Raw genomic sequence first — 25,682 nt, 5'->3', positions numbered from 1 at the left:
GTTGGTCGCAGATGCCTGCGCTGTTTTTATTTAGTTAAAAGCGTGTCCAAGGAGTGTGGCTATAAAAAATGTAGCAGCCAGTTCTACAAGAGTATTCCCACCATTTCTAACAAGATCTGTGGAAGCAGAGGTATAAAGGTCTCTGAAATTCTGAGTGTGGACATCCTCTGGCTGTTAGGCTGTAGGCAAGGTCTTCAGCCAAATGCTTCTTCATCCTTGTTGACTAGTGAGGTTACTGCAGATTTTTCTGCATGTGAGATTTTGTCTCTCATGATTGTTAAAGACAATCTTGTCTTTAACAGTTGAGCATTTCAGTTTATGACTCAAATTAGGATTGTGATCCTGCAGATGTTTGTGCCCTTGGGAAAGCCTACCCCGTGCCGGGGAACTGCAGACATGCATCTGTTTTTCCTGTGAGCCAAGTGTTTGGCAGATTGCAGGATGAGGGATATTCAGGATGAAATTGCCCAGTAAGAAAAATAATTTTCATTAGCATGTTTGTGATACAGAACAGAGCTATGTGGAGCAGTGACCTTGTCAGGTTATTGCTGGGGAAAGCTCTTATTTTAGCCAGTTGTGTAACGCTTTGAGCCCCAAAGTACTCACTATATATCTTCCATTTTATTCCCCCTTTTTTTTTTCCCAAACACATTTAATGGATTAATTTTGAACATACTTGTTTGTTTGTATGATACAGTAAGAACTTGCTTGTGAAAATACAAAGAAAGCCCATGCTACTTTAATGCAGCAATGCAGTAAATCCCTTCTGTGGCCCTTCTGCATGAAGCTAATAGTCACAGTGCAAGTAAGTTGCTGTGTCATCTTTCCTAAGCAGGAAGCTACAAGTCTCTTCTGTTCAAAAATAAATCAAGAAATGGCATAGTGAGGTACATACAGATGAGAGTAACTTGCAGAATCAGGAATGTATTGTGCCAGGCCTTCTTACAGCTCTATGAGCTTGATTATTCCCAATAAAACATCATAAGAGCATAAAACATTGCAGTCTTCCAGCAAATTGCAAATAAGAGACCTATATTTCTCAGGTCTTAAATGTCCTTAGCCCTGGGCTGACCTTATTTCTGAGCTGTGCTCTAAACAAGACTGAAAATTCCACATTCTCTGGTTCACAGAAATAGAGAAGCAGTTGTACGGTGGTTACAGTGTCTCACCTATGGTATGCTGGCTGAGCAGAAGTGCCAAAGAAAGAAAAGAAATTAGAGCCTTTTATGACTTCTCTTTAACAAAAGGGACCTATTGCAGCTTTTGACAGGTTGCAGGGGTCATGCTCCCTGAATAAGGTGCAGTTCAAAGGCTCTATAAAGACTCTTCCTCTTAGTATCTATTTGTCTTTACCAGAGGTGCGCAGCCAACTAAAGGTAGTCAGTAACAGGCAAACCTCAATTTTTCCACTTCTATTGAGGGGTATCTCAGCATACAGAATAGCTTCCTAAGATCAAGACTTGCCCAGCTGCCATTGTGTGACTGAGAGCTGCTGATCCACACCGTCAATGACACGTGGCAGTAGTGGAAAGCAGCAGCTGGTGTCTGGTGGCACCTCAAGGAGCATGGCCCAGGCACAGAATATTAATTACACGCTGTGTTACGCAACTTGGAAACCTCTGCAGATAGCATGTATGTGTATCCGTCTGGTCCTACTTAAAGCAGAAGCTCAAATGGAAATCTGACTGAGGTCTGGAGGTTTGGGCTCTGGGTAGGTCAACCCACAAAGGACAGGCAGTATTTTGTACATGGTATGTCCTTTGTCTCGCTAGCGAGGGTACTGCATGTTCACCAGTGGCCAAAAGTAGTTGTAACTTATGATCCAGCAGGACAGTTAGTCACCAGCGAGCGGTGAGGCTAGCCAAAAGCTACACAGCTGAGCTAGGCGATTGTCTAAACAACATGGCAATGCCAGCAGGCTCATTTTTAATCCTCCTTTCTGTCTCAGTTTTCTTTGTCGCAGCATTGTAGTTGACGACAGGAATCGCATCGCAGTCTATGACCTTCTAGCAGATACAAAGATACATCTTAAGGCTTCGTCAATTAATTTTCTTCTGGTAAGTTTTCGTTGTCTTTACCCTTTTGTAATACTTGTTCCTTGAGTGGGTAAAGAGAGATACTTTTCTCCCTATGTTCACGTGTTCTATGGTAATATGTGAAATGATGTATATTAGGTGCTTGAAGATGTTTCTTTATATATACTCAGAGAATACTGAGGCAAACTTGATCTGTTTCAAAGATGAACAGAAATTTGCCTTTCTTGGCAAGGGTTTTTCCAACTCTCTTGTGCTTTATTTCAGTTCCCCTCTCTCTTCTACATGTAAGCTTTAAATGAAAAATCTTCTGGTAGCTTTTATACTTCATCATTATTATGTTTTGTCCTTATCTTTCACTCTTTTAAAATCCTCAACAGCCATGTGGGAATTTCCTTGGTGTCTTACAAAATTTGGATAAGTGCATTCATTTCAGAAAATAAATGCATTCATTAGTCATATAACTTTTAAGTACTTTTAATAAAAAGCCTTCACTGCCCTCTTTTGGCCACACCAGGAATCCATTTTTCTGGGCACTAGATTTTCTTCTATGTTGTTTCTGTTTTCCATTTTAGAAATGCAAGGTGAGTGACACAGTTGATTAAAATCTAGAGTTGAAACCCAGCTATAAACATAGAGTAGTTTTGTGGAACTATTAGGATTAATAACTGATACATGCTTTCTTCATTTTATGAGATGGTGTTCAGTGTGAACAAATACTGTTTAAATTGTCTGTTAGCTCCCAGCAGCAGTTGCTGTGCTAACAAGGTCCATATCCAAAAGACGTTGATATTATTAGTCTGTATCTCCATATGTGGAAGTCTCTTGTGCTAGGAATCTGTATATTTTTATTTCTAAATTCTAATTTTCATTCTCTGAATAATTTGCTGCAAGATAAATTTCAATATTCTCCTGAGATACAGGAAATATTTCCCCATGTTAAATGTAAAGACTGCACTTAGCAAAAGATAGGAAGAAGGGGGAAAAGAAGAACTTCTGGTATATGGACACTAATCACGGAGTCAACGGCAGCAGATTTGGAGTTAAAGATCCTTATGTGACCCCCTGTCATATAGACCAGAGAGGCAAAGGGGAACTGTCTGCAATGCTGGAGTTCAGAAATCTGGTCTAAATAAAGGGGAAATGGGGTTCTTGAGGTCAGCTTTCAAGAAAGGCTCTTACAACTTGATAGTCCTTATCTCACATTGATGCATGTGAGCTGTCTAAACCCTGTCCGTGTTTTGCACTAACTATTTAGCTGCTCATAAAGTGCAGTTCAAAGTTTCAGAGTCTACCCTTGTCCTGCTGCAATAGGGTGGAGCCCTGTGCGTTGTTACATGCAGGGCATTTGCTGCCCAGGAAAAAGGACTTTTAGCATTCTGCCTTTTAGCTTATGAAGAGTTTCTAGTCCCTGCTTGCTACTGCTAAAACACAAGCTGAGCTTCCTTAGGACCTGCTTCTAAACCAAATCACTTTGCATATAACTGAATTCTGCCAATGCAGTTTTTATTTACATTAATATATAGCACTAGTTATCTTACTGCTTATCAGGCATTTTTGTGTCCTTTTCAAGTAGTTCATGCACAAATTTGTAACCTGCAGTTATGTATTTTGTAAGTGTGGATAATATATTTTAGCTGTGCAAGCTGTTGTGTCTACCTACAAGCCTTGCCTTATGTCTTTACCACCATGGCTATAGCAGGACTACCACAGGTTCATTCACTCATGTTTAGTTTTAATTTAAAAAAAAAATCATATGATGTCTTATTGGCTTTTAAAATGAGTTCTGAATCTACTGGGAGAAATCTTGGTCTCACTGAAACTCATTCCTACAGATTTTGTGTGAGCAAGTGTTTGTGCCTGCATTTCAGAAGGCCTAGGAATTCTCACAGGGTCCCAAAATCTCTAACACCACAGATGAGGGCTTTACCCTCCCATCTCTGTACACTCCTTGCCTAGCTTCTGACCCCACAAGCTGGTCTTCTGTCATTTCCATTGCCATACTTATATTATACTTACATTTTAATTTATTTAACTTCTGAACAGCCAACTTTCCCCTGAGGAGGACAGAAACGTGCTGAGACATTCAGGCACAGGCAGGTAAAAGGAGCCAAAATCTTGTAGGAAGTCCATGACAGAACATAGCTTTGGGATCAGGTCTCTCCATGCTAAAATTAGGCTTCGACCTTCCTGTTCAGGCCTGGCCCTGTTATTTTTTGTTAATTGTGTCTTGTGCTTATTTTTTAGCACAAGGTTTGTATTATATCAGCTGAAGAATTTTCTACAGAATATGTGGATCCTAAAGTACAGTGCATAGCTGCTTACAGGAGTACCCGTGATGGAAGGTAACTTGCTTGGTTTTATCCTTTGTATTTTCTGAAGCAGACCTTGAAAGGCAGACTAAATGGGATTTTAATTCTTTTGAATGAACCTTCGCTGTGTCTCACAGGGAATTTGTAGGCCACCTTTGCAAAGTACTATTTGTAAAAATGCTGAAGTGTTAATATTGACCTAGACAGTCTTTGTGCAGTGTTAACTTGTTACTAGCCTCTTCCTCGCCCATATGAACTTCCGAGTGCTGGTTAGAAAACACGCATCTTTCACTTGCTGTCCAGTATGATAGGTGTCCAAGCTGGAGAAACATTACTACTTTGGTGGCCTGAAATGCTTACTGCTCATCTGAGTTTCATTCTGCATGCTATTGCTTCAGCTGTTCCAAAATGGCTTTAATTTGTCATTTGGTAGGGGATGTGACTACCTGTTCAGGCACAAATCCAGCAGCTCAACTTGGCAGCATCAAACTACTCAACATGTAAACTCCCAATTCACAAACAAGCCATTTCCTTGTCCATCTCATCATGGGGCCTGCATAGTAGGTGTGCCTTCAACCCCACACAGCAATGTGTGCCCTCAAACCCACACAACAATGCCAGGTGATCCTTCTCCTCCATTATACTTGTATAGGACCAGTAATTAAACTGCTCATATACAGCTTGCTTGACCCACGTTGATGGCTCTTCTCTTGCTGTGAAGATCTGAACCTGAACTTTCACTTCCCAAGTGGTCAGGCTTGGGTTCTGCAGAGCACTTGCTCTGTCCTGTGGAAGCTCTTCCCCTCTCCACATGTTTTATTCTTTGCGCCAGAGAAGAACTATCACTGCAGCTTCCAAATTAAGAGGCCCCACATTTCAGTTCCTGTTGCACTCCCCAGGATGCCCCTCGTGATGCTGCTCCTAAGGATTTCTTCCAACTGATCTGGCAATGAGAAGGGCCTCAAAGCAAAAGTAAATGTCTCCTTCAGAGACAGAAGGAGTTGATGGCTAGGTCTAATAGTTTTACAGATGGTGGCTTCTAATGTAATGGTTGAATTGAAATAGAAAGCAGAAAAATCTGGATAGTAAATGGGATAAAAGCATGTGACTGTACTTGGCCTCCAAGCATGCATAGCATTGAATAGCAGCTTTGATTCTCCTGCTTGGAGTGTTACAACTGAGAGCAGCTTTCTAAGACTGAAAATACTTGTCCTTGCAACAAAGGTATTTTGCATTCCTGGGCATTTATATTCTGAGTAAAATGTGGGAAAAAGGCTGAGTAAAAAACATGATTTAAAATAAAGCTAATGTAGAAATTCGTACCTTTTACTTTGGTTTTGTGTTGTTTGTTTGTTTGTTTTTTAAATCTCTGGTTATATTTGCATAGTTTACGGTATGCTTTTGTTCTGTTATTATAACCATTATTTGGCAGCATTTTTGCTTTCCTGAAAGTGTTTAGTGTTCACCAAGTTGAAAAATGCAGAGTCCTGGCTTAGTTTAACAGTATTATAAGCAGATGCTGCACGTGATTTCCCACACAGGCCTGGCAAATATGTCTCAGTCCTGGCTCTGAAACGTACGTGCCATTCCAGTTCTGGGCCTGTCTTGAGCAGAGATTAATCATTGTCTGCTGAATACTCACTAGAAGTGAACAAATACTAGAAGAAAACCCCCAAAAACGTATTCTCCTGCAGTCTTAGAAAATACTTCTCTCAATCAAGTTCTTCAGAATTAAATGTACCAAGAAAAGAATAGTTAAACACAGCAGTGAATGAATAAGGATGATTTCAAGGAGCACTGTTATTTATTTTGGCTCCAATTCTACAAATATTTGAGTGTATACTTAACTTCTAAGTACTTAAGTAGTTCCATTGACTTCAGTGTGAAAACTTGCATGTTTAAAGGATACACCTATGTAAATATTTGTAGAACTGAGAATTCATTATTAGTACAGATTCTGGTGAATGCAACTAACTGGATTAACTAAAATGTATTTAATTTTTTAATACGCTCAGTTCCCTTAGGTTCGTCTGCCTTAGCAAACTCTTTCCATTGCAACTGTTCAGGTTAAGGAAATTTTGAGTAAATAAAATTGGTTAATGCACATTTTCTCTTTTGTGAGTTAAATCTGTACCTCTTGTTTTAATTTTCTTTCTGATCATTTGCACAGAATCCAAAGAGTAACTTTGGATTAATAAAGTTTGGGTTACTATTGCATTATTAATTGTAATACAGTCTAATATATTGACTTTTGTGAGTCGACTGCTTTTCGTTTCACGATGCTTCAGAAATTCTCCTGGCCCCAAGAGTAATTACTATAATTCTGTGTTTAGTGCAACGTGCATTCCCTCAGTATATGAAACTCCATCAGCATCTTTGGTTTTGGATGCATTCAAGGATGGGAAAATTTCCGAAGTACGGAGAAATATACTCTATGATCCACCGAGTGCCCCTTTACCTTCTGACTCAGTTAATGGAGTCACCCTGACACCACTACAGGTATCTCATATTTTGAAAACTTTATTTCCTAAGTCACAAAATATGTTCTTAATAAAGTTAAATAGATGAAACACTTTTAAGAGACTCAAAAATGAATGGTGTGATATGATAAAAATGTTGCAGACTGAGTAAGCCACAAAGACAATATACAGAAAGAGAAACAAAAATGTCAGCTTCTTTCTAAACTCCACAGTAGTCTCACAGACTGCAGAAGACCCATCTAAGTGCTTGGCATGCAAACAGATAGGAGCATGGCTTTGTAATGCCATGTTCTTTGAAGACACGTAACTTGCTGAGAGACATTAAGCCCCCTTCTCTTTTATTGCAGGTAGGTGGCACAGAGCACAGCTCATAAACCCAAGAATATTTAATGAAACAAATATACTATCCGAGCTTCTCTTGTTTCTGCAGAACCAGATTACTTTGAGTGGCAGAGTGCCCCACTTGGGCAGATACGTATTTGTGGTACATTTTTATCAGCCAGCACACCCGGTGTTCCCTGTGCGAGTGCGTGTGGATGCAGGACGTGTGTGGTCAGGTAAGCATCTGAATTTGATCTAACCCCTTTCCTTTCTTGGCATTTTGGCATGTGGAGCATTTTAAGGGTTATGTTTTTTCTTCTAGGTTCCTTCAATGCTTCATTCTGCCCTCATACGTCTGGCTGTCGGGATCAGGTGATTGCAGAAAACCAAATTGAGCTTGACATTTCTGAACCCGAGGTCTCTGTTACAGTGACGATACCTGAAGGAAGAATGCTGGTTCTGGTATGTTTATTACATAAATGTACTTGGAAATGTCATTCTTAGTTTCCCCATTCATTTAGAGATAGATGCAAAGATGAAAGCCAAAAAGAATGAATTTGTCTTTTAATGTTGTGTTTCAGATTTTTAGGATCTTGTGCACTGCTTCTGTTTTATTTTAAATTTTTAAGATACTATAAACTGTTTTTATGGCACACTGCTTGTAGCATCACAACTCTGGTGGGAAGAGGTATATTTTCCTATTTTTTTCAGTTAAAATGTTAAGAGTTTAGAGAAAATCCAGAACACATAATGAAGCAACATTTAAATAAATAAATGCCTTAGCTTGTGTCTTTTGCTTTTCTCTGAAATGTACTATTTGGCTTTCTTATCGTTTTAAGGAAAATGTCTTAGTTGTTCCAGCAGACACCTACAGTTACAAAATACTTGACAAAAAGACAGTGGACAAGTCATTTGATTTTATCAGCCAATGTGGAGGAAACAGTTTTTATATCGAGTAAGCTTCACTTTCTAAAAAAACTGAACGTTGACAACAAGCTGGGAATTAATATAACTTTTTCTCTGTAGTAAAGGCATATGTATAAAATCCCCATAATTGTGCTACATTAAAATGCTATTCATGGCTTATGCTGGCCCATTAAATTTCCATGAGTCATTTTTCCATGACTGTCTATTGTAAATGAAATGTAAAGGTAGAGCTTTATTGCTCACAGTACAAAAGAGGAAAATCTATGTCATCTTTCTGTCTTTGGTATTTCCATCTTTGGTATTTGGTATTTTGCTTGGCATGTCTGAACTGATATGACTAATATACACACTTCATTTGAAAAAAAATGTCCCTTACCTGCATGTTAAAAATCATTCACTGCTAATTTAATTAAAGTATACCCTTGCATGTGTACTGATGCCATCCTTATGTCAGAGAACTGTTTGAAAGACAGGACCTTAATTTAATAAACCACTGCAAAGCACACTCATAACAATTCCTAAGTGCCAGTACTTACGTGATTTATATTTCTATTTAAATAGCCCAGAAGGATCATCGGTCTTCTGTAAGGACTCTGTAAGGTCACTAGTGGCTTTCTACAACAATGGAGCCCTGCCATGTAATTGCCATAGCACAGGTGCCACGAGCCCTACTTGCAGCCCCCTGGGAGGACAGTGCATTTGCAGACCTCATGTCATCGGTCGTCAGTGCAGCCGATGCCAAACTGGCTACTATGGATTCCCATTCTGCAAGCGTAAGTACATGATCGGACTTAGTATGTGCCTGACTCCACCTTTTATTTAATGCTCTGATTTTACTGCATGGGTGCCACAGCCTCATGTTTCTTTATGGAGCTTGATCCTATGAGAGGCCAGTTGAGCCATTTTAAATGTAGCATAGCACAGCTTTCATTTTAGCACAGAATTAACCCCATTCCCTTTAAGTATACCTAGTTTACAGTGAAGTCTGCTTTCCCGTGTGTTGTCTGATCAGGTGGAGCAGGCTTACAGTTTTACTGGTTAAAATCCGTATTGCTACTCTTTCAGTCAAATGGATTTTTCTGCACTGACTGCTAAATCATTTCTAAGTTGTTGCTGTTGCATCCCAGTTTATATCTTCAGAATTTTCAATGCGTAATCAGAGTCAGCATTCTTAATTCCTCTTTTTCTGATGTTATTCTTACTAACATCAACAGATTTATCAATTACGCCAACAGTTTTCAGCTGCTTTCCCAGATATTATACTCTATGTTTATTAATATTGTTTTGTGAAAGTAGTGCCCTTAACACCAAAACTCTTCATTGTTTAATGCTTGATAATTTGGGGAAGTGATAATAATGGCTGTGGTGAAGTTAAGCAGCCAGTTCGTGGAAAAGAACCAAGGTCTCAAGCTATTCTTTGAAACTACAATTGCGGTCACATAGTTGGTTTCCATGCCCCTGGTTTGTCTCAGTCTCGCATCATTGTGGTAGTTGAAATCAAACTAGCCAGATGAGATTAAAACTAGTGCAAGAGAGAAAAAAATCATGTCTTTTATACATACAGTTCGTATGTGTTTGTTTCACATACATGTCTGATAAGAGTTGGTCGTTGTAAGTTGAGATGGGATTAATTTGTAGAACATTTTCTTTGACCTAGTATGCAACTGCGGGCAGCGTCTTTGTGATGGTGTGACTGGTAAATGCATTTGCCCTCCACGAACTGTGAAACCAAAGTGTGAAGTATGCGAGAAACATTACTTCAGCTATCACCCTCTCGCTGGCTGTGAGAGCTGCAACTGTTCAGAAAGAGGAGTCATTAATGTGTCAAGCCCAGAATGTGAAAAAAACAGTGGTCAATGCAAGTAAGTTTGTGTTACGTGTGTTATAAACAATGCACAAGTGGTTTTCTTCACCATTCTTTCAGAGATTTTGGAGGGGATGTGGGAAATTTGGATGATAATGAATAAGGATTTAAGCAGTGCTTGGCTATAGCGAGAACTCAGGGTTTCAGGGATACCTGCAATGTTTAGTAGAAAATTGGTTTGTGCAGGTAATTAATGGTGGGATTCGGGATTTCTGGGCTTGCATTCCATTTGCCAGTGACGTTCTGTGTCACTCATGGTACGTCGCAAAATCTCTGTCCATTTCATATGGCTTATTCAATGTTCAGTTAGTAGCAGACCTCAGATCAGAGCTCCTGACTTCTAAAGCCGTACATCATTTGTAGTGGTGTACCTTATCTCCCAGATTCTTAAAACTTTACAATTGACTTTCCGCAATCTGATGCCTGGGTTTAAGTCTAATGAGGTTTTTAAGTTCTGTAGATCTTCAATGTTTGGAATGAAATTTGAGAAACTTTGATGCTAGGTGCTGTGTGTATGGAAGATATGGTTCAGTTGGAGCCATAGGTGATAATTGCCCTTAAAATTATGCCTTCTGTATGACATATGCTTATTCTTCTGTAACTCAGCATGCTGAGATTAAAAGAAATTCTTTAATTATTTTTCTCTTATTTACTTCTTCTAAAATACAAGCACAGCCATAGGGAATGATTTTACATTCCAATGTTGTCAGTATTAGTATAGTTCAACATTTCTATTATTTCCTTGAGAAAATTGAGTCCTTAAATGACAAGTACAAATACTTCATAGCAAACAGGTGGTGTAAGGCCAAGTTTAGGTTCAGTCTGATTGGTTGCACAATGTTTTTGCAGGGTCCTAACAAAGAAAAATACACTCCTTCCTGCTCTACCATTAATCCTGTAAATCCTGTAAATATGATAGAGAACACTTATTTTCAGAGAATGCTCATAATATTTCCTGAATTTAAATTATTTTCTTAAGTCTGTCCTTTTCATATTAAGTGCATAGTTGTCTTATCTCAAGAGGAAAACAGGAATTTGTTTCCATATTTAGAAGCTGGGGTTCAGGATTAAAGTGTAGCATATTCTGTGTCTCTTGATGCACTCTTTCTGCATGAAAGTCCCTGCTTTCATTTTCCCTGTGTAGTGCAAAATAAAATTAAAAAATAATACTATGCAAAAATAAATAAAATTAATACTTGAGTCAAATAAAACCCAATACTTCAAAGAAAGGGTTTAGCACATTTCTACTCTAGTAAAATTGAGGATAATTTTTGCAGAAATAGTCACATTTTTCCATTTCAGTAAAAAGCTCAATTGTCAGATTATAATGGTGATATTTTTCATGTGCAGCCTGATTGGAAATATCTAAGAAATTATTATTATTGGTAAAAATTCTGAAGCAAAATTTGACCTTTAGTAGTTACTTTTGGACTGATTGCTGAAGTATATAGCTAACTACTACATTCTGATTTATACTTTTCCTTCTGTTGATTACATGAAGTTCAAAATCCTCATCCAGCTCCAGTTGTCTGTGTGTGTGGGTAATGCATTCAGAGAGACTCTGAGAAACCTTGCTCATTGTTTGGTGAATTGAGTAATTGCTTTCATATATTACATGAAGTACCTTGTCCACACACTTTAACTGTTTATTTCCATTAAATTTGCAGTGTTAGTGCACATATAAATTTGGTGCTGACAGCTGAAGGAGACTCCACCAACTTGCTGAGACTTTAAAAAAATTAACTTATCACAACTAAAATGTAAAGGTGTGGATGGCAGTGGTGGCAGACTGTTTATCAATGGATCTTTACTGTCTTGAAACCTCCTTTGGGCTGGTACAGACAGTTTATGAGCATAGACAGAAGCAGGAGGGATCAACAGACCTACATTTTCACTAGTTTTATTGCTCTGTGCAAGCTTGTTGTAAAGGTAGGATGAAGTAGCTGCTGCCACTGAAAGATGTTGTCTCATATCCCAAGCCTTATTCATAGTACGGCGTTGGTTTTTGCATCTTCTGTACTTCACCTAAGTAAATCCAGGGCATTGAGCCTTCACTGTGAGCAAAGTGGATTTTATCCTTTGTGAACAGTGGTAAACTAACCCAAGACTTATGACAGGTTGAAGTCCCCATAATTATTCATATGCCTGGGATTTTCCACCTTTTTGTTAGCAGGTGAGTGCCTTGAGAAAATGCCCAGTCACATCCTCCAGCTATGTATCTTCTTCCAGCTCTGCTTACTGTGTGCAACATCCATGTTTCATACCTTGGTATACAGAGAGGATAATTCTGCCCTGCAAGCAGTGAATAGCTGCAGCAGTCTAATTCCATTGTGAACAATTATTCAAAATCAAATCCAATCCTAATCAGTTCTATGACCATATAAAACATCTCATCACTGGAATCTGAGAACATTTCTAACCTGCTGCTGTCTCTCTGTGGAAACCATAAGGTCGTGTAATAGCCATACATATGCTTCAAAGATCCACCTTCCTTTTGTTTTAATCTTCCCTTCCTTGCTCCATTCCTGCCTCCTCTATTGACTCCCTCCTCTGTGTTTGTTTGTTGATAAAGATGCAAACCAGGAATAAAAGGACGGCAGTGCGATCAGTGTGCTCCGGGTACTTACGGTTTCCCAAACTGTGTGCCGTGTAACTGCAACAGAGATGGAACAGAACCAGATGTTTGCGATCCCCAGACAGGAATTTGTCTCTGCAAGGTCAGATAAATCAAATTACTTCTGCATTCACAAGCATCGTTTGCACATCAGTGACTATTTCGTATTTAATGGAGTGAGTGAAGTGAGTTTATCATTAAGTTTTCAGTAAAAATTAAATGCAGCTGTACAAAACCATCGCATCTTGCCATATGTGCACAGATTACCATGGTAGCAGTTAAATGCCATTTTTTAATGAGTTCAGTATCTGTCAGTTGTACAGGTGCTCTTAGGCTTTGCAGGATGTTACAGAGCTGCAGAGTAGATGTCCATAGATTCACTGAAGCAGTCTGTACCCTGCACAGATCCGCATTATGCTTCTGCATCTCAGCTTTTGGATGTTAACCAGGTCCCAGGCTTTTTTTAGCCATATTATGTCAGATGACATTTCACCACATCATTATATCCAGGAGATCTTTTGTTCTGATCTGCATAATTAAATGTGATAAATGTGAACTTTCACAAGTGACCTTTTATATTGTAGGTTTGGAAAAGCCAGCAGGAGGCTTTTGGCAGGGAGGTTACCAGCTGTCTCTGACTAATATTTATTACTCAGTGGTTCACTTTATGAACTAGAAAGACAGGTCAAAACTAAGATAGTCTCCAAGAAGTCAGTTTTATTTGCATTTGGAATACAATGTGTCCAGACAATCACACATTTTCATTCATGTTTCCATACATTTAAATAAATATTCTTTTAGAAGATTTGTTTTATGTGCATGAGGTTTTGGGGGCCTAACCAAAACCAAAAGGAAAAGCACTGAAATTTATTTCAACTATGCCTTAACAGGAGAATGTTGAAGGTGCGGAATGTGATACTTGCCGACCAGGATCCTTTTATCTGGACCCTTCTAATCCCAGGGGATGCACCTCTTGCTTTTGTTTTGGGGCAACCAGCAACTGTCGCAGCACAAATCATCGTAGAACCAAGGTGTGTCCAATGGTTTATTTCTTTGCTATTATGAACCTACATTTATTGCATTAAGGAAATGCCAGATTTCTTCCAAAATTGAAAATATATTTTATTAGTTTCTAAGGATGAGAAATATTCTGCAAACAATAGTGCAGATCTATTGCAACCTTGTTAAAGACTTAGGAGTAGTCTGAAAGTGCCTTTCAACAGAAATGGCTCTTTTCGCCTGTTTGTTTACAAATCACTAGTTGGGCTGAAGCTGAGCTGGCCATCTGTTGCTTGGTCTTCAGATACTAGTTCATCATTAAAGTCAATGCATCCTTCAAGATGTTCTGATAAGCACATGTCAGTATACATGTCTATATCATAGATGAATTTTGAAACCTGAGAAATGTGTGACAGATTCTACAGAGATGGTAAAAATCGTCTTTCTTCCGTCCTATAAAAAAATACATGACATCAAGTGTGAGAAAAGAAGACAGGTTTTTAGTAGCATAAATGAATGGTGAGATGGCTGAAGAGTGAAAAAAAAGCAAGAACTGCCTGAAACAATGCCAGAGAAAGAAAAGAGAGAAGCAGAGTCCTAAAATGATGGATGAGGAGTTTAGTTCAGGCTTAGACATAGACTAGATGCAATCCAGATTGTGGCACTTCACTGTTTACAAGCAAAGGATGAAGATGCAGCCTCGATTAAGTCAGTAGCAAACTTCCATTTGCTTTAGGAAAATTTCCTCTAGTGATTACTTGTCCTCACCAAGATTGTTTTTGAAAACATGTCTATTTCTTTGTTTTATTGCTCAGGCCAGCCAAGGGCAACCCCATCACACAACTGTTCTGATACATATGCATTATGCTTTCTTTCCCCTAGCATAATGAGAAATAACAGGATGCATGGTCTTTCATGAAACAAAAGCCAAGAACATGAAATGTGCATTAAAGAGCCAGGATATTAGGCTACATTGCCTGCCTCTCCAAAATATCCTGCCATGTCCCCTCCCTCTCACTTAGCCTACCACAACAGGTCCACACTCAGTCTTTTAGGTTAGTGTCCTTGGTTTGATTTTGGAATGGACTTTAACAAGCACCTCCAAATTATATCCTTGGATTTGTGTACACAATTCCTAGTCACCTCCAGAAGGGTTATTCCTTCACATGACTGAAGATGGAATTTAGTTTGTAGGTGACAAACCAAATGCCTGAATGCCTGCATCCCAAGTAGCTTTGGCACATCTATCCTACTGACACTCTCTTTTGAGGTCCCTGCAACATATATTGCACAAAGATTTTAGGCTGGCTCTGAAGGGGTTAAATTTCATGCTGAGGGAATTATAGAGGCTAAACAATTTCTCCTCGTTACTTGGTGCTGGTAAAGTTTAACAAAAGGCGAGATAAGATTTTATTTTCTTTATGTATTTTCATTAGTTTGTGGACATGAGGAACTGGCGCTTGGAGGCAATGGATGAAAATATTGACATTCCAGTCACTTTCAATCCAGTCAGTAATAGTGTAGTGGCTGATGTTCAAGAATTGCCTGCTTCAGTGCATAATTTGTACTGGAAAGCACCACCATCTTACCTAGGAGAGAAGGTAAATGGCACCTAACTTGTGTGTTTTAATAACATGTATTTGTTTTTTGACAGCATCATTGATAAGAGTCTCATTGTTTTTCTTAGATATGTTTCTCTCTCTTCCCTCACGAGATTCTCATTTCTGTTACCTGTCATGCCAGGAATCACAACATTTCACTTCTGAGTACAGTGTTAAATTTACAACCAATAATAGAATTAATAGAATTAATCGTCTTGCTTGGTGCCAGGGAGGTCTTTCTGTGCACAACATGGTCAGGAGCTGTGGTTCAGGGAGCTGGTACCTTCATCTGCTTTTCTGTAACCCAGAACATGTAGAACTTGCCAATGTACCTGAGTATCTTAGATTCCCTAGAGTATCTCCTGGGCAGATTTCCAGAAGAATAAAAGATGATAACATGCTCCGTGGCATGCAAAAAACCCAGCCTTTTGCTTTTGATATGTGGCTTGTGAAGAGCGACACCTGATTTTCTAACCTTTGTGTTCTTTGAACTGCTTGCTGCTCTTTCTGCTCATGCATAGGAGCAGTCTTTTGCTCACTGTTAATATCTCTCAGCATTTTAGCCTGGGGATCACACTGACCAGGGGGACTTTGCTAGTAGTGGCCTACAGGCTCAGAGCCTCAGGTTTTCCTTTTTCAACTCTGACAGTGTCAATAGTTGCTAGCCAGTTCTAGGACACACAGGCTTCTCAGATGCAATCCTGCTATCACACAAGTTAAAACAAATGGAATAGACACCAAGTGTTAAAGACGGTACAATTTTTGAAGTTCCTCTTAGTCCTCATTTGAAAGACTAGAGCAATATTGCGAGCTGATTGAGGGAGGCGATTGTCCCGCTCTGCTTTGTGCTGGTGCAGCCACACCTTGAGTACTGGGTGCAGTTTTGGGTGCCACAGTATAAAAAGGATATAAAGCTACTAGAGAGTGTCCAGAGAAGGGCCACAAAATTGGTGAAGGGTTTAGAGGAGAAGCTGTATGAGGAAAGGCTGAAGTTGATTAGTTTGTTCAGCCTGGAGAAGAGGAGACTGAGAGGAGACCTCATCGCAGTCTGTAACTTCCTCACAAGGGGAAGAGGAGGGGCAGGTGCTGATCTCCTCTCTGGAGACCAGTGATAGGACCAGGGGAAATGGCAGGAAGATGTGTCAGGGCAAGTTTAGGTTGGACATTAGGAAAAGGTTCTTCACCCAGAGAGTGGTGGAGCACTGGAACAGGCTCCCCAGGGAGGTGCTCCGGGCACCAAGCCTGACAATATTCAAGAAGCATTTGGCCAAGGCCCTCAGACACATGGTCTGAATCTTGTGACTGTCCTATGTTAGGGCAGGAGTTGGACTCGATGATCCTTGTGGGTCCCTTACAACTCAAACATTCTGTGATTCTATACTATTTTTCACCCTGCTCTCCTATGCTCAGATGTATATAGCTTTAAGGTGATCAGCATGCTTAGTTAGGGTGCTCTTTGTTAATGTTATAGAGGTTCTTGTTTCAGTGTCTACAAATTATCTTTCAAAGAAATTCCATGTTAAAGCATATGTTATCTACTACAATGTTAAAGCAAAAGAACTTTTATTGTTCCCATAACAAAATATAAAGCAGGTAATAACCCTTTTTAAGCATAGCTTTTAAGAACAGTGCTGTGAGGTTTATGTTGCATGTCACAGCATCTAACTAGGCATGCCATGACTTGCTATTATTTACAATTGAGAACACTGTCAATCAAATATTTCTATTTTTGGACCTGCTTTTACTGTACACTCCATCTAAGTGTGTATTTTAGCACAGGCAATGCTGCAGAAGTGAAAGTCACCTTAAAATACTATCTTACTGCTAGTTTTACAAGCTCATAAATTTACCAATTGTTCCCGTTACTGTATTCTGAAAATGTCAGGCTTTGGTCTACTTGCAGTGATGGCATCACTTTCAGAAAATGTGAACAAGATCATTTAATACTGTTTTCCATTATCTTAAACCTTTTAACTAGTTCCTACTTGAACATTGATATTTAGCAGAGTATATTTTCTTTCCTCTTTCTCTTTTGTTTACATAATTAAAATGTAAAATCTATAGCAGTGCAGAAACTAACAGTCATTGAGAAATTCAGATCACATCATCCCCATTCTCTGCTCTTTTGTATTTTGACATTCTATTGAGTAGACCACTCTTAATGTTAGAAAAAAATGCTATATGTATAGAATACAGAGGGTTGTTTATAACACCAATATTTTCCCATTAAAAAAATCATTTAAAAAGCAGTAACGTAACAGCCTGTCAAATGATGCAGTCCTAAAATGTGTGTTAAACAGTAAATTAGCTCTAATTTGAATTTTCTTATATTTTTGTAAAAAAAAAAAAAAATTTATACAGGGTTGTTTTGATTGTGTTGGCAAAATATAGCCAATGTTCCGAATGATGCTTTTGAAAGTGCAGTTGGCTAAAGATAATAGCATTAATTATGGCTCTGTGATCCATGGAACAAATTTAGTACTATTTTGTTTGTAATTCAACAAAGTATATGGAAAGGAGTAGACTGAAGGCTGTAAACACTAAAAACTGACAAAGCAGTTCTTCCTCCCTTGTCAAAACCAAGCATAAGCTATCAGGGCAAACAGCAAGGGGTGCAAAACAAAGTAGTATATGTGTGGCAAAACACCCGTTTTCACCTAGGTACCCACAGACATTCCTTCTAGGCTCTTCACGGACAAACTGCCTGGGCTGTGCCTGGAGCTTCCTTTTGTCTCAGTATGTTTTGGACTGAGTCATTCATACATGACTCCAGGAAGCTGTTTGTCAGATGATTCAAACCTAGTTGCTCAAGTGTTTGTTCTGGGCAGCAGCATGTGTGTTTGGTTGGGTTTGAGGCTGCCTGTGGTCACTGGTAATTCAGCCAAAAGAAGCATGGTTTCAGCTCAACCTGCAGCAACGGTCTGTTTACAACAGAGCTGATGATATCAGCTAATATCAGTAGAAGTCCTGTCCTCCAGAAGGTGGAGCAAGGATTTCCTGGTTAGATTCATCTTTGTAGTAAGTTTAGAAAATGCTGGCCTATGAAAAGCCACCTTTAAACATACTTAGTCTGATGACTTTTTATCGATGGCTGTTCATGGGCTTCATTACCACTTTCATTGTCAGTCTGACATGTGCTCTTGATGAGCCAGATCTGTTCTGTAGGAGTCAGGGGAAGAACGCCTTTCATGTGAACATGTGATTTCTCCATGACACAGATGGTGTGATCCCAAGTATGAAAAAAACCCAACAAACCCACCTGACACATGTAACCTTCCAGAGAACAGTAACTGCTCAAAAAGTGATGGTAGACACACAAAGTAAACAAAATAGGAAGTAATTTCTTCCAAGCAACACATATTTTCATATTTTGTATAAAGAAAAAAAGAGTAAATATATTATTTATGGTGCTGGAAGATTGGCTAAACTGGAATACAAAGTTATATTAATATAAAACAATAGTGCAGTAAGGTATCTCTGGTCTTGTGTGTTTTGTTACAGCTTTCTTCATATGGTGGCTTCCTAAGTTACCAAGTGAAATCTTTTGGCTTGCCTAGCGAGGGCATGGTTCTTCTGGTTAAGAGACCTGACATAAAACTAATAGTAAGTTTTGAAATATTATTTTTTCTTTCAAGCAGTACCAATACCATTATTTTTTCTTTTTCCCGACAACTATGTCAAATTTTATTCCTACAGTGTGCTTAACTTTTATAGCAACTAGCTACATTTCTATAGAAGTGATTTTACTGCATTTTGCTCAAAGACATCAACACACCTATCTCTCTTGCCAAAGTAACATATTATTAAGCATAACTGACCTAAGAGCAAATAAAAAGATAAACCAGGATTTTCTCTGTAAAAAGCACCTGTGAAAAAAGATGAATTAATGCCTTGCACACTTGTCAACAAGTATGGCTGCAACTCTGCAAAATACGCCCTGGATTCCATGTGTAATTAATCTCATGTTCTGTGAGAATCTTCTTCAGCATAAAATTAAGCATAATTACAGGGCTTCAAGTGAAGTAAATGCATTTACTGAAGTAAAAAAGCATTTTAGGTTAACAGATTTTTAATTTAAACACTTCAGAGCCAAATTTGAAATCTTTTAGTGTTTATTGAAATTCCCAAGGATGTGGGTTTTTTAGTTCAGACCATCAGAAATACTAATTAATTATCCTGGGAATATTGCTGGGAAACATGGCTCATAAAGTGGTATCCAGGGTGCAATGGAGAGTGCTTGAAAATGCAAAAACATTTTTACTCAAAAGTAATAACTAATTCCTGTGAAAATTGGTCAGCATTAATTTAATTATCTTGTTTTTTTTTACTTGAAAGCAAGGTTGTTAATAGGCAAAAGCAGTGAAAACCCTGCTGGCACTGGAACACAGTGCTTGCTATACCACTTCACTGACAAAATAACATACGGTTTTCCTAATATTACTTAGTTTTTATCCCTCAAAGAACAGAATTGATGTACTTCACCGAATTTTATTGCATATGAACATTTTATCATAAAAAGTAGTGAAATGGCAATGTTATATCCTCATTCTCATATAGGGCCAGCAAATGAAGATTGTTTATATGGATCCCAACAACCCGCTGCCTGACCGTCAATATTATGGCCGTGTACAGCTAGTTGAGGTAAGAAATGAAAATGGAATGGCCTTCCCTTTTCTTCCCAGTGGCACATAAAAAATACACAGGTAAGATGTGCAGAAATACCAAATACTTGATAATGTTAATAATATAGACTTAAATACTGTAGACCTTAAATATAAACATTTTTTTTCTCTCTTTACTGCCACATTGAACCTAGGTTTTGGTTCATGCCACCTAATTTTAGCACCTCTGAGTTAGGCATCTTGTCTGTCCAATTTAGCCCTTAGTACACTCTCCAGGGCCAGTGGAGTGAGACTGAATGAGTCATCAATGGAAGATGATTCATCGCAGCCCCAGACTGTACTTAATAGGGATGGAATGAACTGCTATCTGTTTTCCTTGGTGTTTAGTAACCTAGTTTAGAATGAGTGTCCAACATGCAGCCAGGTGAATTTAGCAGGGATTATTCCTACCTTAAGTCTGTGCTCAGAAGGTCACACTGGGTTATTTATTTCTGTCTCATATATAGGCAAAAAGATGTTTCTTCAAACCAGATTCTATTTTCAGTAATGCTATGCCTACTAGCAGCAAGAAAGCATGTGAAGGCAGCCTGCAGAGACTAGATTTCTATAACTTTGCTTATTCTTAAAAATAAAAGCATTTTCCTCCACCTGTTTATGGTTTGTTGGGTGATACCTCAAAGAAATTTGGATGACTGAAGAAGAACCTATATGCTTTTTCACCTTTTGGTACCTCAAAGCCATATGTACCTTGCAAAGTAAAGGGTACATCCCTTTCTATGCTCATTATTCCTTTTTCTACCTATCCTATGTTTACATTACTTATATTTATTTTCCTGACCTCTATTTCACCCCACACCAGTTAGTACTGTAGAAGTCTGTTCCATGGGGTTTTTCTGGCTTTTTCTGTCACCCTGTATTCTTTGCAGATACTCTTTTTAAGAAGCTGCAGGGCTGTGCTCATTTTGTACCCTTACTGTGCAGGGAAACTTCAGGCATGCCAGCAGCAATAACCTTGTATCCAGAGAAGAACTGATGATAATCCTGTCTAGACTAGAAGGTTTACACATCAGAGGCCTCTACTTCACAGAGACTCAGCGATTAACCCTTGGTGAGGTTGGGCTGGAAGAAGCCACCAGTGCAGGAAGCGGCAGCATTGCATCCAGTGTAGAGACTTGCTCATGCCCTGCGGAGTATGCTGGTGACTCATGTCAGGTAGGAAGTGTTTGCTTCCATACTGTACCATTATCTTCTGTCTTGCCTACAGCTATACATACTGGCTTAGTTAGGGGAACAGGCTAGTTATTGAAGTAATTAAACGTGCTTCTTGTAAGTGTGTGTACTTTCAATGGCTCAAATACTTTCACTGTCTATGAAGCACTGTAGGTTTATTCAACTCATCATTGCCTTTGCAGAACTGTTAGTGTCTTTTTACATGTGTAAGGCACTATAATGAGGGATTCTTCTGTGATGCCCTCTGGGAGCCTGAATGATCTTGGTCGATACTTACTTTAATGGGAGGAATGTCAAAGTTGACTTGATCACAGTCTGTGAGACCCTACACGTTGACTAGATTCCTTATTTTATCAAGGAAATGCATGACAAAGTCCAAGGCAAGTAACCTGAACTTAGATAATTCTGGATACTTTCCTATTTTCATAGAGTGACCAATGCTTTTCCCGTTTTTATAGGCAAATATTTGAAAGTTGACATTAAAATATTTGAAAAAAAATGTTTTGACATATTCTTATGAAAGATAATACAAACATTGCAAATACTGTTACCTGACGAACGGTGAAATCCTAGCTCTAGTTGTATATCCAGTCCCTGATGCTGTTCCTGTAGCTGTAATTCTTTTGGTTGTCACTTTGTGCAGCTTAGAGCTTAACTATTCCCATGTGCAAGCACCCAAGGCAGCAGAATAAAGTACCAGAGAGATAAGTGGTGTACAAAGTGCACAAAATATAAAGAATTATTCTCTGAGAAAATGGTTGATGGTTACTGTTTGCTGTACCAACCTTGCAAACATTTTTTAAATGAAAATAAAAGAATACTATCTAAACCAGAGCAGCTGCAGAGAGTGAACAAAACATTTACGGTTAGCTTATGTCTCATGTGTGCATCCACTGCTCAGGGCAGCTCTCCGTCATCTGTCAAATACTATTTGGAAAATATCTCTAGAAACATACTTTTTCACACATTTTATGCTTTATGCCACACACACATTGATGAGCATTGACTGAAATTCCTACTGCCATCCCATTGCTTTCAACGTGCTGCCTTTATAAACTAGGGTGTTGTGTTTTTTTTCTATAACCTGGTGAAAATACATAGCCAAAGGAAGTGATCAAGACACTCACCTGGGTAATTCGTAAGCCCCGTATGTTTATGCAGCATTACTCAGGCAGTGATTTACTGCTCTAATCACCTAGCTCTGTCTGGCTGCCTTAGGTGGGGAGGAGGTGATGCCTGCCACACCCCGACTTAGGTATATATTGAGCTACAGGAACTGCGGGGTTACTTGTTAACCTCTGGAACAGTAATGCGTGCTGTATAACTTGACTCACGTATAAAGTTTAAAGGTGCGGCCCATCACGGCACAGAGCCTCATTAATCTGAGTCAGAAGCTGGAGAAGAAGGAACAGTGTAAGAGAACAGGCGAGCAGCAAAAGGATAGGAGCCTATGCTTGCAGTGGAGCTAAAGTAAAATGATGGCCCAAGCACGGAGGCTGAGGAATGTAGGATGTCTGGCTGTCATGCTAGTAGCCCTGGGGTGTTGTTTAGCACACGATATGCAACAGAGGCTATCGTATCCTCACCTTCAGGAGGGGAGTCAGCAGCAACAAGTTCAAAGGGATTTTTACCTGAGACAGGTAATTTGTTCATTTGCCCTTCTTTGCTTGCTTACTTCCTTCTTTCTCTTGGTTTTTAAATGAACTAATTTGATAACAACTTAAACATTACTTAATATAAAAGTAATAAGAAGGCTAATCTTCTTATATCTCAAAGTACTTTGCTAACAAGTGTGTGTGAGAAGTTGCTTTTAAATTTTTGTTTACTTGAAAACAGTCTGCCTGAACTCCTAAGCACTTGAAAGTGCCTAGAGCTATATCTTCATCTGAAATCAATTTCTCAGTATCACAAATGCTGCTTTCAAAAACAAAGTGCCCACATACTCCAAATGTGTTGTTTTAATGACAGCATAAATAGAAAAATAAAAAATTGCATAGATTTCTTCCAAATGCATTTGGATGTGTTTTTAAAATGAATGATTAATTTTGCTCTCCAAAAACAGACTTTCAGCAAATAAAATTTGGATGCATTAGAGCCTATATTTTATTTAGTCATGCTGTTTAATGTATTTCAGGCCCTGGATTCTTCAGAAGCTGTGTGTATTGGCTCCCTGCTGTTCAGGGAGTGTATTCACCCTTTTAAAACTGTATCTTAAAAATTTCAAGTGTCTATTCTAAATTCAGTCCTTGCTCACACTGAAGTCAGTATTAAAAGCTGTTGATGATACTACTATTCTGCATACTTTTTTCACTTGTCGCACATGTAAAGAAGGCAAAGGTGCCACTAACAACTGTTGTTTAAACAGCAATAACTCAATATTCCTTTTGAGATCTGCTCTGGGAGAGGTGAATTATTTTTTTTCTCTGGTAGTTAAGTGGTTGATAAGTTAACTGGTTAATCCTGTCCCTGCATAAATACTTACACCTCACACCACTGGAACATGATTTGAGACACCATCCCACAAACCCTTTGCTCTTCAGATTAGTCCCATCAGTCTTGACAGTTCAATTGCTATGGGAAAAGATTTACAGCTCTGAAGTTCAGCTGTCGCTTGTTTTCTGAATGTCGTTGGGGCCAGCCCCTAAAGGTGAGGTAGAGGCGAGGTGTAGGTGCAGTGCAGAAGTACATTACCGGAGGCAGGAACCTGGGAGGTGTTGGCTTTGTGGGTTGCACAGCTTTCTCCCCTCTTCCATACAGCCTCTGGTCTTCCTTGCACCACACCAGCTTAGTTATTAAAGAAAAGGAGCTAGGGAATAGAACAGGCAGACTTATGTCCAGTCATTTTTGGTGTGGTTGGTGTCCCAGGAAGATGCTGAGCAGAGAAGGTGGGCATGAATTTTTCAGTTGGTCTGTATACGGGAAGGTTCCATGTCCAGGAAGAATTCCTTGTACTTTCACTACCCTTGTGCTTTCCCTGCCTGTGCCAAGCAAGAACATGGTTTTAACATAGTAGTTCCTACCTTCCTGGCTAACAAACTTCATGTCTAATCTTCTCTGGTTCAGCTCCCTATTTAAACCCAACTTTGATATGAAAGGCTGTGCTCCGTCTCCTGTGCCCTCAATAGCTGAACATTCTTCTCATGCTTCCTAGATTTCTGGGACAAGCCTGTACTTACATATTAGACTGCTGTATGTTTTGTAAGATCACCTAGCTCTGTCTTAACCATAGCTTTATATAGCTCCAGGTAGACTTACTGTGGAAGTCATGATGAATTCATGTAAAAGATATCTCATTAGAAGTATTTCCAAGGAATACACAATAGTTAAATTAATTTCAAGATTTCATATAACTACTAGCTAATATATGAGATTTCCAAATGTTCTTCTTTGATAACACTGTAGTGTGAATCTATATTCAAATCTTTTTCTGTGTTTAAAAGTCATATTCTACACCTTTGTACATAGCCAAAGGAAATGTGTTTTGCTCAGAGGTTAGAGTCAAAAGGATGAAATGCCCACTACCACAAAGTGTAGAGCACAGGGTTCAGATGAAACTTCTTCAGCTCCATTCATTGCTATTCATTGTGTTAAAATACTTATAGTTTAAACAACAATATGAGCTTCAACAATATGGGTTTAGAAGAGCTTGCAAGGAAATGTACACTTCTACTACGCCTTGGAAATGGCAAACAGTTTCAAAATACCCTTCCCATAACCTGTTAACCTTTATTTTCTGCCAACACTCACTACTTTTTTTTTTTTTTCTCTGCTTATTGTCTAGGAATGTAGCCTTGGATTTTATCGTGAAAATAAAGGATTATTCACTGGACGCTGTGTCCCCTGCAACTGCAATGGAAATTCAAATAGGTGTCAGGATGGTACTGGAAAATGTATTGTAAGTAAATACTAACATCTAAGAAATTCATTTTTTTAAAAAGGAGGAAAAAAACATTTATCTTACTGCAGTATGGACTATACAGTATTGTTAAATTCCTAGCAATTAAAACTAATCCTTGCATGCCTCATTTTCTGTATCTTGTACTGTTAATGAGTGTAAGTTGCGTACACGTATATGTATGTTTAACCTTACTATGGGTGATTAGAATACTTTGTGTCCTTGTTTTTGTTCTCTTCTTTCCCCTATAATTTTTGTTAGCTTGTGGTACAAAAAGTCACCAAATTAGCACATATGTAACTGTTTGCAGTTATTTATAATAAATATGAGGTCTTGTCTTATCCTGGCATAGGCAATCCTTAGTTTTATACATATATACTAGGATTTGCCAACGCTGATAATAGCGCATTCATGCATAGGATAGCCTTTGCAGAATCTCTTCTTTAATCAGCATCAGTAAATCTCCACTAATCTTAATTTACAGCTCAGGGGATTAAAATATTGAGGACAAAAATTAGATTAGTAAGAAATTTTCAGCTGTTACAGAAGGTATAGTGGGCAGATTTTTGTCCCTGGCACGCTGTGTTAAACCCAAAGCAACCTCAGCCTTCATAGCAATGCAAGTGTGACATTTGGCCGACTGTGCTTCTACAGCTTATACCTGTGATGCTTCTTTGAACAGTTTGTTCTGAAAAATTCCCACTTAAAAGCTTTTCACTAGTTTTTCACTTACTGTGTAAACATATTTCTTCCTTGTTCGTGCGGCATCCGTTCTGCCTGCAGT

At 38.8% G+C, this 25,682-nt stretch overlaps 1 protein-coding gene across 1 annotated transcript in view; it reads left to right on the top strand.

Annotated features, from left to right (window-relative positions):
* LAMA3 (laminin subunit alpha 3) overlaps positions 1 to 25,682 on the top strand; it is a 118,491-nt gene that overhangs the window by 53,970 nt on the left and 38,839 nt on the right. Inside the window, exons 28-42 of the mRNA XM_029084233.1 lie at positions 1,949 to 2,057; positions 4,281 to 4,378; positions 6,679 to 6,844; positions 7,256 to 7,382; positions 7,469 to 7,608; positions 7,986 to 8,101; positions 8,635 to 8,846; positions 9,731 to 9,935; positions 12,510 to 12,654; positions 13,442 to 13,582; positions 14,987 to 15,151; positions 18,653 to 18,754; positions 19,709 to 19,792; positions 20,755 to 20,985; positions 24,785 to 24,898. Coding sequence (XP_028940066.1) covers positions 1,949 to 2,057; positions 4,281 to 4,378; positions 6,679 to 6,844; positions 7,256 to 7,382; positions 7,469 to 7,608; positions 7,986 to 8,101; positions 8,635 to 8,846; positions 9,731 to 9,935; positions 12,510 to 12,654; positions 13,442 to 13,582; positions 14,987 to 15,151; positions 18,653 to 18,754; positions 19,709 to 19,792; positions 20,755 to 20,985; positions 24,785 to 24,898 — 2,155 coding nt within the window. The remainder of the gene's footprint in view (positions 1 to 1,948; positions 2,058 to 4,280; positions 4,379 to 6,678; positions 6,845 to 7,255; positions 7,383 to 7,468; positions 7,609 to 7,985; positions 8,102 to 8,634; positions 8,847 to 9,730; positions 9,936 to 12,509; positions 12,655 to 13,441; positions 13,583 to 14,986; positions 15,152 to 18,652; positions 18,755 to 19,708; positions 19,793 to 20,754; positions 20,986 to 24,784; positions 24,899 to 25,682) is intronic.

Source organism: Antrostomus carolinensis, unplaced genomic scaffold (genome assembly GCF_000700745.2).
Source record: "Antrostomus carolinensis isolate BGI_N321 unplaced genomic scaffold, ASM70074v2 scaffold233, whole genome shotgun sequence".
NCBI lineage: Eukaryota > Metazoa > Chordata > Aves > Caprimulgiformes > Caprimulgidae > Antrostomus > Antrostomus carolinensis.
Note: the sequence above shows the minus strand (reverse complement) of the source record. Positions and strands in the feature narration are given on the sequence as shown.